This window comes from Acomys russatus, chromosome 8 (genome assembly GCF_903995435.1).
Source record: "Acomys russatus chromosome 8, mAcoRus1.1, whole genome shotgun sequence".
NCBI lineage: Eukaryota > Metazoa > Chordata > Mammalia > Rodentia > Muridae > Acomys > Acomys russatus.
The window spans coordinates 18703946-18717762 of NC_067144.1; the positions used below are offsets into that span (position 1 = coordinate 18703946).

General features: G+C 46.6%; 1 protein-coding gene across 11 annotated transcripts in view; it reads right to left on the reverse strand.

Annotated features, from left to right (window-relative positions):
* Window positions 1-13817, reverse strand: part of Kalrn (kalirin RhoGEF kinase) — a 609660-nt gene that overhangs the window by 420551 nt on the left and 175292 nt on the right. For all 11 annotated transcript variants that reach the window (XM_051149844.1, XM_051149845.1, XM_051149843.1 and 8 more), the window contains exon 3: window positions 10994-11108. In XM_051149844.1, coding sequence (XP_051005801.1) covers window positions 10994-11108 — 115 coding nt within the window. The remainder of the gene's footprint in view (window positions 1-10993; window positions 11109-13817) is intronic.

Genomic DNA, 13817 nt, shown 5'->3' on the forward strand with positions numbered 1-13817 from the left:
GGAATATGTATGTATTTGCATGCAATAACAATAAAGAAAAAAAGTCTAAGAATTTGAAGGCGAGCAAGGGCAGGAGGGGTATATGTGAGGGTTTGGAGGGAGGAAAGGGAAGAGGGAAATACTGTAATTATAATCTTAAAAATTAAAAAAAACCACTGAAGATACAGATAAAGGTTTATATACAGTGGTGTTTACTGAGGATTATTTATAACTGTGAAGTTTTGGATAATTTAGATGTCTTATTGTACTGGCTAGTGTTTTGTCAACTTGACACAAGCTAGAGTCATCTGGGAAAAGCAAACTTCAGGTGAGAGAAACCTCTTCCATTAGACTTCCCTGTAGGCAAGCCAGTGGGGCATTCTCATGATTAATGACTAATTCGGGAGGGTCCAACCCACTGTAGATGGTACCACCTCTAGGCAGATGGTCCTGACTTATTTAAGAGAGCCTGCTGAGCAAGCCAGTAAGCAACAGCCCTGTGCTTCAGTTCCTGCCTCCGGGTTTCTGCCTCCAATTACTGACTTCTCTTCCTGATGGGCTATGATTGGGACTGGAAAGTGAAAGAAACCCTTTCCTCCCCAGGCTGATTTTGGTCATGGTGTTTTATCACAGCAGTAGAAACCTTAACTACAGCATTTCTGTTAGAGTTCATTTAAATAGGATATATCCCACGGTACAACTTCACAGAGTTTAGAACCTATTTTGTGGCATAAAGCTAAGTGAAAACAGGATAAATGATATGACTCACTGCGTTTTTTAAAAAGCTTTAAAACACAGGAAGGAAATATAACTAACTTGTTGTCTCTAGGTGGTACAGTTATAAGGGCTTTCCAGAAGATTCTTACTTTTTCATGCTTTAAATTAAAAATACATTAGAAATATCTTTCGAATTTAAAAAGAAGGCCAAACATTAGACAGACAGTTATTCCTTCAGCATTTACTGCGGTCCTACTCCATGGTTCTTTTTATCCTTCAAGCTTTGCTGCCATGATGCAAGCAAAGCCCTACGCCTAACTTTGACAAAGCAGTGCAAGGGACAACATGATTAGACAGGGCAAAGAGACTGCCACTTGCAGCCAGATGTTTCCATTTGAGGTGTTTCTGTGTGTCACCCCAATGAACCCTCACACATTGTGGCTCACACAATGTGTGAGTTAGTGAGCACACCCACACTCCAGCAGAGGGCAGCTTTTCTGGGCTGGAAGACTCCACAGAATTTGCATGTGAGTCCATAATTTTTCCTGAGCCCACTCTGTCTCTGTTAGTACACAACTTCCTTCCCCAAGTTCAGTGGCGATGCCCTGAGTCCCCTCTGTTGAGGCACGTGGAAGACATGGGGAGCAGACACAATGACCCCTCTACTAGAATTCTTTCATGCAGGGCTGAGTCCTTGATTTATCTCCTGAAGGCATTTCCTGGTTCTTGGAATACTCGGGACTGCTCCTGGCAGTAACTCATGACCAAAGGTTTCTGCCTCTGCTGGCCTGGGTTATCCTTCTCCAGGGAGTCACAAATGCAGTCTCTGCATGTGAAGAATTCGGCTCTGTTCTGCTCTTCCTCCCCACAGCCTGTTTCTTTCCAGGCTTTTCTTAGCCCCTGCAACAGTTGGCCCTATCAGGACTCTGCAGACCTGCCAAGCCCTATGGCAGTGGACTGATGAGCACAGGAGTGAACCAACCTCAAGTTGCGTGTTAGCCAAATGCTAATTCCAGAAACCTGTGCTGACCCTCAAGAAGAGAACGGAAGGTAGAAACAGGCAGGCAGGCAGGCATGAAGGACCCGGTGCAGACCCGAGAACAGCACAGGGAGACCATCAATAAACTCCCATAGGGCACACCCTACCCATTGGATTTACATGGGGTGGGGGAGCAGTTCCCGCTACTGATAATCTTCTATCGATCTCCTTCAATAATCCTACAGTTTAATGGCTTTTGCGTTGTCCCTACATCTCTTGGCACAATCTGGTGTTTTCCACAGCAGAGCCTAAACAAGCTGAGTTTGCTTGTCTGTAACTGAACAGGCACGTGAGGGATAAACTCTAAAACACCTACCCTCTCCACTGTCCTGCACTCTCACAGCCACAAGTCAGCTCCGGCCAGCAGAAGCTTAGGTTTGTGGCAACCGCCACTTGCATTTCCTGCCTCAGCCACCTGTACACGCAGCTTCCACAGAGAGCTTCCAAGAAAGCAGGCTGGAAGCACAGTGGTTGGAGCCATTGTTAGCATATATCCACACTTCCTTATTTCCACCGTTCTTTTCCAGTTCAGTCTTAGGCATCTTTGAGTCTCTCTCTCACCATGTAGGTCAGTCCCCTGTACTCTGTCACCACTGCCATGTTCTTTACTCTGGCTTCCTCATCTCTTCAATGCATAAAACATAGGCTCTGCTACTGTGGAAATCAATATGATGGTTTCTCAGGAGATTGGGAATGGATCTACCTCAAGAACCAGCTATGCCACTCCTGGGTATATACCTAAAGGATGCTCCATCACACTATAAGGACACTTGCTCAGCTATGCTCACAGCAGTTTATAATAGCTATGCTCACACACAGTTTATAATAGCCAGAAACAGAAACGGCCTCTAGGTTGTTTGGATAAAAGAATGAATAAGGGGCTGGAGAGATGGCTCAGTGGTTAAGAGCATCACCTGCTCTTCCAAAGGTCCCGAGTTCAATTCCCAGCAACCACATGGTGGTTCACAACCATCTGTAATGTGATGTGATACCCTTTTCTGGCAGGCAGAACACTGTATACATCATAATAAATGGATAAAAGAAAGAGGTACATTTACACAATGGAGTTATTACTCAGCTGTTTAAAAAAAAAATAACATCATTAAATTTGCTGACAAATGTATGAAAATAGAAAAAGACTTATCCTGACCCAGAAAGACAAACATGGTATGAACTCACATATAAGTGGACATTAGCTGTAACATAAAGGAAGTCGTGCTAATAGTCATGCTACAATCCACAGACCCAGAAAGGCTAGGTAATCAGGAGGGATTAAGCGGAATGCAAGGATCTCTCTGGGAAGGGGAAATAGAATAGATATCCTGGGTGGACTGGGGGCAGGTGGGATGGGAACAGGAAGGAGCAGGTGGCGGCGGGGGGGGGGGGGGGGGATGGAGGAAGAGAATACTGCAAGAGATGACTGGACTTGGGGGCATTTTGAGAGCAAGGTAGAAACCTGGTGCAAAGGAAACTGCAAGGGATCTATGAGGGTGACACTAGGGAAGACCCCAGTAATGGGGGACACACGGAACCTGACCCAGCCATCCTCGGTAACCAGGCAAGGCCTCAAGTGGAAGGATTGGAACACTAACCCAGCCACAAAACCTCCAGTCTAATTTGTCATGCCTGCAGGATACTCTGGGACCGAAGCCTAACATCATCATCATCAGGATAGACTTCATCCAGCAACGGATGGGAACGGATACAGAGATCCACAGCTAAATATTAGGCAGAGCTTGGGGATCCATGTGGAGGACAGGGAGGAAAGATTGGTGGAGCCAGAGGGATCAAGGACACCACAAGAACATGGCCGACAGAATCAACTGACTGGGACTTAAGTGGGCTCACAGAGATCAGGGAATCTGTATGGTTGTTTTTGTGAGATTTCTTTCTTTCTTTTCTTTTCTTTCTTTTTTTCTGTTTTGTTTTGCTTTTTCAAGACAGGGTTTCTCTGTGTAGCCTTGACTATCCTGGACTTGCTTTGTAGACCAGGCTGGCCTCGAACTATCCACCTGCCTCTGCCTCCCAAGTGCAGATTAAAGGCATGCACCAACATGTTAGAAATCTTGTGGGATTTCTAACAGTGTGGGGGGGGGGCACGTAGCAGCTGTCTCTGACTCTTTTGCCTGCCTTTGTGACCCATTTCCTCCTACTGGGTTGCCTTGTCCAGCCTCCACAGAAGGATATGTGCCAGGTCCTATTGGAGCTCATTATGCCATGTTTGGTTGATATCCCTGGGAGGCCTGTTCTTTTCTGGGGGGTGGGGGAGGTTGCAAAGGTGGAGATCTAGGTTAAAGCAGAAGTGGAGGGGAGAGACTGGGGGAGGGGAGGGAGGGAGGAAAACTTCAGTCAGGATGTAATATATGAGAGAAGAGTAAATAAAAAATTAAAAAAAATTAAAAACATAGGCTTTGATACCAGAGACCATCTAGCTTTAGATTATACTGGCTGCGTCCCCAAGGGCAAGTCACTTAACTTTCTCAGGCCTCAGTTTGACCTTAAGTGAAATGAGAATAATAATAATAACATTACTTCAAAGACCTGTGAAAAGTAAGCCAGTGTTTGTAAGGTCCTTCCTCTGGTGCCTGGGCTGACCTAGTAAGTTTCCAATAAATGCCAGCCATTGTTATTATCTCTTATTCATATTAATACAACTGTCTGCATCCCAGCCTTCTCCATCCATCCTCCACTCCACTGCCAAAGCCAGGCTTCTTAAACACAACTTTAATTGTCCTTCTCATTAGAAATGTCTATTAGCAAAACTGCTTTAAAAAAATTTTTTTTATTCTCTCAAATATTACATCCCAGCTGCAGTTTCCCCTCCCTCCTCTCCTCCCAGCCCCTCCCCACCCCTCCCCCTCTTCTCCCCAGTCCACTCTTCCTCTATTTCCCTTCAGATGGGGGGGGGGGCTCCCAGGGATATCAATTACACATGGCATATCAGGTTCCAATGAGACTGGTCACATCCCCTCATATTATCCCGTCAGCAAAACTTCTTAACTGGACCAATGGAATTCCTTTCTGCTACTCTCACAAGTCCTTATGTTTCTATCCTCCTGGGCTTCTGAAGTTTATTTGAAAACCCTCTGACCTTCCTGCTTTACTCTCCCCAGCATTTAAAGCAAAAGTCTCCTAGTGTTCCAGCCTGTGGCTGGAGTGCAACCTTGTAAAGCCCCATACCCACCCCAAGGCAACAACACTGCAGGTGCCCTGTGCTGCAAGCCCACAGCACTGGGCTCAACTCTGCATCCAGCACCTATTTCAGGGATTGCTCACGCCAATGTACCTGCCAGACACTCCAGGCCATGGAAGGAGGATCTAATCTACCCTCTGCACCGTGCCAGCACTTGGCAGGCTTTACTTTCTTCGTAGCAATCAATGGATTGGAAAGAATTTCACTTATTCTTTGAGATCAGTATCAATTATAGCACCCCTTTAAAGTACTGACAGAAGTGATCATGATTGATTTTCCATGTTTGAGTTAACTAATAGAACTTTCCCGAGAGACACTTTAGTACCCCATTAATCTTCTATTCATTTGGTTAGGGGCTCTCAGTCAAAAGTTGAGTTTCTTTTTCACTCAAAATTAGAGTTGAAGATTCATCCATGTTGCTGCCTCTTCTTCTAGTTCCAGAAAGCGACTCACAGAACCCTAACTGCGGCACTACCGCTTTGCTGAACCCTAAACTAAGCAGAACAAAACACAGATGGAGTATGGCGACATTGGGTAAACTATACCAAAAAAGGCAAGAGAAAAATAAACCTTAAGCTCCTCCGGGCAGTGGCTGTTCCTGGGGCATGCTGGAAAGGGGAAACAACCGTGGGAAACAGGAGGTGGTTAGGCCCCGCCTCTCACGTTGGGGGCCAGGATGCAGCGCTTATCTTACTGCCGTGCTACATGCAATATTTTATCTGTTCTGTTTTAGGTAGCATACATTGCTGTGTTCATACATATAATTATTTTTATTATTACTACTAATGCCTCCTTTGGGGGAGAGAGAGAACAATGATTATAGAGAGACTAAAAGCTGCCTTTGCAACATCATTATAAATTAAAAACTAGAATACTAGAGTAAGAAACAAGGAAATAGTATGCCCCTATCTCACTCTATGCTGAATATCTTCCACCAACACCCCTGAAAGCCCATTTTACACTATGTGGGGGTCTTAGAAAGGCTGATTCACATCCACTACATCATCGGCGGGCTCTCTCACCTCCTGGCTTCTGGGAGCAGTCAGCCAAAGCAAGCAGAAGAGCAAAGAGTAAGGTCATGATATCAGTCCCTGACCTCTTCCCAACAGGGAGCCGCCATGCAATGGTGGCATCTCTCCCCTAAACCCATGGCTCATTGCTAGAGCCACTCCGATCCTCCCAAGCCCAACCCCATTCATGTTTAGAATGACTCATATTGCCCTGGCTGTGATTTCAAATCTCGGTGCTTTCCCCAAACCCCTTCACACCTTTATAAGCTGCCCCTTAAAGTATTCTTAAAATACCCAGGCTGAGGTCACAGCAAGTGGCAGAGATGGGACCTGAAGCTGTGCATCCGTAGCCTCCCCACCCTCTTCTGCAAAGGTTGATTGACTCTAAGGAAGGTGATAACTGTCAGTGGCAGCTACTACTGTGGCTTCATGTGCCTTAGCCTTGTGCTAGGCAACTATTTCTTCTTTAGGACCGATGTTACAAAGTAACAAAAGGATATTTAACTGATATCGCTGAGAAATGTGTGTAAAACGTGAAAACTGCAATAGAAATGATACACTTTCTACACAGGCAACAAAATAAATGTAAAATACCTTTTAAAACATATTTTTTAGGGAACTGTAAACATAAACAGTGACTTCCTGTTTGTACTGGTCCTGTTTCCTGATCCTTCTATCATTTTGATTTCTCCTTATACCTTCCTTTAATTGATGGACCCAGAGTAAAAGACAGGCCACCAACAGCATTTCATGACAGCTCCTGATAACAAAGCGCTTGTGGTGACACTTTGGATAGCTCGAGCTTTCCTGTGCTCAAAACAGTAGGAGGAAACCTTTGCAGGCCCTGCTTCATCTACCTGTCTTTCTGTTCCTTTCTGTTTATTCTTACTTTTTTTTCAATGATGCATTCTGGCTTTAAGCCCAATTTATCTTTGGCTGGAATCAGTAGAAGAGGTGCACATATTATCAAATAATAAGCTACAAATAAAGGCACCTTGGTTTGACTGGCATTAGAGAATAACCCATCCTAACTTCTTGTCATCTCTCCTCGCTGATGTGACACTTGCATTCCTTGACAGAACACACAGCATCTTGGCAGGATTGCTAATAGCAGAGTTGATAGAAGGTTCAGCATCTGGCACCTCAGGAGCAGCAGAAAGATGATCATGACGAAGTGGGATAATAGTGACGATGAAAAGGGGTGAGTTGCTGTGATGGGAACAGCCTTCACTCACTGCCTCAAGCGTGTGGTCAGCCCCCAACAGTCCATACCGCAGACTCTGGACAATGCCTGGATGTATGCTTACTCCCACTGTGCATTTTAGCCCTATCTCTCCGTTTTGAGGGACGTTCATCAGCTGATCATATCTGAGCTTTTCCTTTCCGCTCCTTTCACACACAAGTAACTACAAGCAGATAGCAGAGCAGAAGGACAATAAAGGTTAGATAAGCATATGGTGGGTGACAGTGAGAAAGATACCATGAAAGCATGTGAGGATTCCTGTCCAGTGCCTGGCCCATAGTAGACCCTCAACAAATGAATGGGGGAAAAAGACTTTTAAGGTCTTTTCACAACTGTGGTTTCTCAGAACAAGGTGCCTAGAAGAGACTCGGTGAGAATGTTCAAACTCATCAGAAGCAAGATGAGAAAAGGCCTGAATTGGTGTGAACTGTTTCACCCTCGCGTGACCTCTGGCCCCACATAATGCTCCAAAAATCTCACCAAGAGTCTTAGGAGAACAGAAAGCAGATCTCTTGGGACTGAAGGTATAAACAAGATGCCAGGCGGTGAATTACTTAGGAAGCCAGAGAAGGATACATCTGCTGGCTTGAGATCCTGGATTTCATGGGGTATATATTTTCCAGAATCAAAGCAACCTAGAACTGAGGATGGGAAAGTGTCTTAGAAACACAACCCCACGTCTAACTCAATGGAGTGACTCTTTCTACAGTGACCCTAGTGGAAAACTGTCTAGCATCCAGTGACCGGGCTAGAGACAGAGTGCAGCCGCTGGACAGCTCCCGGGCAGGCAGGTTCTTCACTTGGATGCACCAGAGAGATGTAAATTACCCGGATCCTGCCTCTTCACAAAAGCACTCCTGAGGTCTAAAGTCGGTGACTGTTTCTCTCTTCTCCCATTGGTGGATGTTGGGGTGGGATGCTTGACAGCACTCTGCCTGGTGTGTGAGGCTGACAGGCGGGATGCTGCAGAGTGGGGAAAGCATTGTTCTGGACCCTGCCTGCATCCCTGCACAGCAGATAGCATTGCTGTTTATTGCCAGTGATCATGACTGTGGTTGATCATCTTTTCTAAGCAGGCTGGTCCCTTAGGATCCAAGATCCTTCCCCCTCCTCTCAGTTGCCCTTCCTGGTTTGACTTCTGCTACCTGCTTCAGTTCTGTGCTCTGGCACAGTCACGTCTGCCCTGTCCTATCCTGTTACCAGTTTGCATTATGTACAGAAATAGCCAGGCTTCCCCTACTTTCCTCAATCTGTCTCTTCTTGCTCACCATGAACCCTCAACATGCCTGGCATAGAGAGGCACCGAATATTTGCTAAATATTAATTTTTTAAAAAGGCACGAATAAACGAGTATCACATGTCACCTACAGACTTGAGCACACCAGCCTGTGATAAACACCACATCTCCAAACTGAAACCTGGGCCATGATACAGGACCAATAATTTCTTTTCATCAGAATCGTCCACCTAATCCAAGCTTCGTTTCACTCCCAAAGCCAGACTAGGCAGAGCAGTGGCACGATGAAGCTCTCGGTTTTCCCACCACACGCCGCTGTCTTTAGAACAATTCTATCACAGGCCATGTCCCTGTGAGCAATGCTGTGCAAGCGCTCGTCCAGCACAATCAGGAAGTGATTGGTGAACACAACTGGTGGGTAGACTGCAGCTGGTGCTCAGAATCACCAGTGAATACAGGTCCCAGCGGAGGGAGGCAAAGGGGTCACAGACAAATCTTGCTACCGAAGGTAACAAGAGCCTTCCTGCCTCCCACCCACTGGAAGCTGTGAAGGGGGGCCAGGGGAGGGGAGGGAACACAAGTGGCCATGCTGGAAAGCAGAGAGCAGCACGGTATGTGCCCCTCACAGACAGGGCACCATCTCTCCTTTGTTCTCACGGCCTTCCTCACAGCCCCTCCTGGGTTTTTATTATTTTACCCAGAAGAAATCTTTTCCTTTCTTAATTGCTCCCAATCCATTTTGTCCCAGCCTTTGCTTAAGAAGTCAGAATGAAGGAAAGTGTGTCCTTCCAACTCTTGCACTTTTATGCTAGAGAAAGAATGAGCCTGTCTGGGCTGCAGGTACGCCGTGAACACCGAAGGATGAAAAACGAATCCTTCGCTTCTCCTAGGGTTCTAATTTCTTCTGGCTCTGAAAGAAACAAGTGTCCCCCCCTCCCCCAACACACACAAAACCTGTAGTAAACTGCTTCAGAGATCCCCTTGTTTCACACCTCCTAGTATACTTGAGGAAGGCACTTTTTAAAACTGCTCAGCCCCAACAAGGCTAAATTACCAAATCAGATAGCATGACCATGGGTTACTTCAACCACCTCCTTGCTCTGAGTCAGACGGGAATATTTCTTCTCCCTAAAGACCTCCAGGCTCTTTTTTTCTCCAGTTCACTCTTATGCACTCATACTTTAAAACTTCTCTGGGCATAATCCAAAGTTCTTTTACTGGCGCTTACGACCCCAGTGGATAGAATCAAGAAAAAAAAAAAAAAAAAAGAGAGATCCTTTTCCAACTCTGTTTACAGTCCTCTGCTTTGAGCTCTCTGGGGCTCACTGTCCTATTCAATACGTGTTTTAGCATTGTGATGGTGTACCTAAACCTCCGTTCACCACCTGCCTGTCCACATCCACCAATCCCGGCACACTTCCTCCCCTGGGGCTCTCTGGGACGCACTGCTTGCCTCACCTGACACCTGCTTCAAGAACTTAATCAGGACATTCAGCAATATCCCAGGTCTCCTTGCAAAGACAGAGCAGAATTTACTAATTATCCCATAAAATGAAAGTTCGGAAAGCCCAAGGCACCATGTCTTATCTCCCACAACTGACACTCCACAGGCGTCCACTCTGCTAGGAGACAGGAAACAGCATCTTTGCCAACCAAGAGCAAGGGTAAGGAATGAGTACCAGGGCTGCAGCCAGCGGGGGCCGTGTCCCAGACAGGCTCTGCAGCATCCCCAGGAGCCACTCACATCCAATGTCAACCCGATCCCTAAATACATAATTGGAATGCCACACACATTTGCCTAGACTGTTCTTAAGGGCTCTTCTGGCTCTTACATCCTAACTAGTCAAAAGGCTCTTCCTTCCCTTCTCAAAGACATAAAGCAAAGCATGTCTGTGGCATGTCCTCTATGAGCAACGTCTAGGGTGGTATTGGGAGTGTTTCCTATCGAGACAGTGTTTTCCTTATCACCCTTCGCCCTGGAGGAGCCATTTACATACCCCAAGCTTAATATCATACATGTATTACATATATCCATAGTGTGTGTGTGTGTGTGTGTGTGTGTGTGTGTGATTAATGCATACAAAGTGAGATTCACTTCCTATCTCCAATAATCAATCTTCAGCAATATCCCCCAGCTTGAAAAGGGAAGACTGATATTAAGCCATGTGCTACTTCGAGATGAGTGACGCAGGAGAAGTTATTTGCCACCAGATCCAAGGACCATACATCCATTTCGAGACTCGGAAAGTAACCATTAAGCAAGCCAGCATGAGTTACGCAGAAGTTCTCACGAAAGTAAATAAGCAACACCTTCCCAGTAAATAAGCAACAGCTTCCCGTTGCTGCAGGCCCCACACCAGTCCCTGTAGCCTGGGATTCTCTCACCTCTGCCAGCACTTATGGCTTCCAGATGAATCTCACAGCAGGAGCAAAGGGGATGATGGGAACAATGGCTGATGGTATTCCAGGAACAATTAGAATCCAATCCACAGCCCCTGGCAGGCCCAGTGGCTGTCTCAGCTCACTGGCACCAGCTCAGCTTCCCCTCCCCACAGACAGTTCCCCTTCACCTTACCTTGGCACGCTGGCCAAATACGTCACAAGTTTCCGCAGGTCTTCCTGTCTTATTCTGTCATGATTGCTTCGGGCAGGGAAGGTCAGGATGGGGCCGCCACGCTTATCACGCCCCCCTGGAGGGAGGGAGAGGAGGGAGTTTAAGAAAAGCATCCAAGAAAGTCGAGTACAGATAAAAAAATAAATAAATAATGTGTTGGGATGTCAAAAGAACAGGCTGCAAGTGCCCAGAGAAACCAGACACTGCTTCAGAGCAGGTAGGAGCCACATGAAGGTTAAGGTCTATGACTTCAGGCAAGTCTCTTCAGATTTCTGTGGTCTTATCTAGAGATGATTAAAGATGACGATTGGCACACTGCAGCATTATTGCAGGGGGAGGCACACTGTGAAAAGGAGCACACCCCCACCCCCCCACCCCCCAACCCCCGTGCACGTGTGAGACGATAAGATGGTGGCTGTGACTGTTCTTGTTGAGAAAACAAGCTGGGCAAAAGCGCTTCGTCTTGGAAATTTAACCTCCAGTCACTTCTCTTTGCAGACTCCAGTGGTGTGGGATTAGACTCCAGGAGCTGCTTGCATGAGCAGCCTCAGAGCATCCATCAGGACACGATTCAAGGTGGCCGATGTTTCTTTGCTCTATTTTTCCAAACTTCCCCTCTGCTGCTACTGTGTGATTTTAAAATTCACTCATTCACAGACTCTAACATTATATAGAGCCGGCCAAGTGTCTCAGGGGGATTGGATGGGGCTGAAGCTGGAGTGCCATGACTGTCTCCCTGCAGCACACCGACCCTCCCTGCTAATCAAAGGCCACCCATCTCTGTGTCGTGATCCCAGGTGCACACCTGTATCTCAAGCAGTCGCTGACACTCCCACAGTGGGGACCGAAGGGAATTTAATAGGAGAAAGATGGAGGGCGTGTGGCCATAGCTCCATAGCGATGCGAGGAAGGAGCCTGCCTTAGCTCATTGAGATAACAATCTCCTAAATGTCCGAGCGGCCCAGGTCCCTCCCAAGTGTGAGCTCGGGTGTAACGCTTCCCTCTGATCGTAGAGTTAAGAAGCACGCAGGTGTCATTGGGAAGCTTGGCAAACAGTGAGTCTAGAACAGCCCGAAGAACAAAGAGGCTGTAGAGGGTAGACACCAGATAGATACTCCATAAGTGAAGGGCCTTCTGCACGTGCATGGGACTCAGTTCAGATTCCCCAGCACACACATTAAGTCTAAGCGTGATGGTAAGTATCTATGACCCTAGCATTTGGAAGAAGAGACAAGCAGATCTTCAGAACGTGATGGCCAGATAGTGTAGCCAATCAGTGAACTAGAGCAGATGTAAGCCCACATCTCAAAAAATAAGGTAGGGAGCAACTGAGGAGCAGTGTTGACCTCTGGCATCTGTATATGCAGACATACATGTGCATAAGCAACAAGATACACACACACATACACACAAACACACACACACATGAGAGAAGGATGGATTAAACAAAATCAAGTCACTAAGCACAGCCAGCATCCAGTTGCCTCTCTACCCTAGCAGGGTGCATTTGTGTGGATACAGAGTCGAGCCACAGGCTCCCCAAATTCAGATCTTTCATACTTCTGGCCATAGCCCTTGGTATCGATGACCACCTCCCAACTCATGCATTGGGAGAGGTCCTTATCTCCCAACTGTGATCCACAATCCACATGAAAAAAACAAACAGAAGGGTTCAACAGGCGGGTTCTCAAAAGCTAGAAGGATCTCAGACAGCCTTCTCTGCTAGCCTTGACCTTATCACTCTAAGCACTTTCAGTCTTGGAGGGGTATGTGTACATCCATCTGTCCTTCCATCTATCTGTCTGTCTGTCCAACACAACTGTTGCTTTTCTTCCTGACCTTCCAGGGACACCTGGTGACTAGGGCCATGGGACCCTGAGGAGCAGAGACTCTCATGGGCAAAGATGACAAGGTGGTTTGGTGGGTTGGCTGGTATGGTCCCCCTGTCAACACGAGGCCAGTGCTTACCTTGGAGACAAGAGCTCCAGAATCTCAGCTAGAGGTAAGGTTCTGAGTATGTAGGGAGCCTGCAACAATGGGAAATTGCCTGTTTTTTCACCAAGGATGTCTTTTTTGTGTAGATCAAGAGGCAAGAAAAGGCAAAGGAACAAACTTGTGTTTTTCAGAATGAAGAAAGCAACCAACAACAAAGAGGAAGAGAAACATTATGCGGGAAGGCAGGGGACAATGCATGGAATAAGGCCTCACAGTGGGCACAAGATGGAGGACCCAGCATTCAGCTGATAGGGCTATGCTGTTCTCTCTAAGCGGAGCTCATGAGGTAGAAGAAAATAAAATCACAGAGAAGGACAGCTAAGGCTGTCTCAGAGTAAAATAAGAGATCACAGCCACCTGAGGAGAAGGCCACAGAACCATTGTGCACAGAGAGGAGCTGGTACAGGTATGAATTAATTGCTTTGATCCATCAGGTGATCCCAGAGAAGAGGAGTCTGCTGACATGTATCCTTTGTCAACTAAGAGGGGAAACAGGAAGGGTCAAAGGCAAGAGAACAAGTCTACAGACAGACACATCAGAGGTCAAAATTATGGCTGGCCACAGTGGAGACAAGATTAGACTATGGTACCCAGAAGCTGAGCATCCATGAGGTTGCATCACTGATAACTGAGATGGATACTGACACCAGAAGATCAGCAGAGATAAAGCATGAGGAAGCTCCAATGCTAAAGTTGTTGCACATTAGGTGAAAGGAAACAAGACATGTTTAAAACATCACAGATGCACCATTCACTTATGCAGCAAGCGCCTGCCCTCTACCTCCCTGTA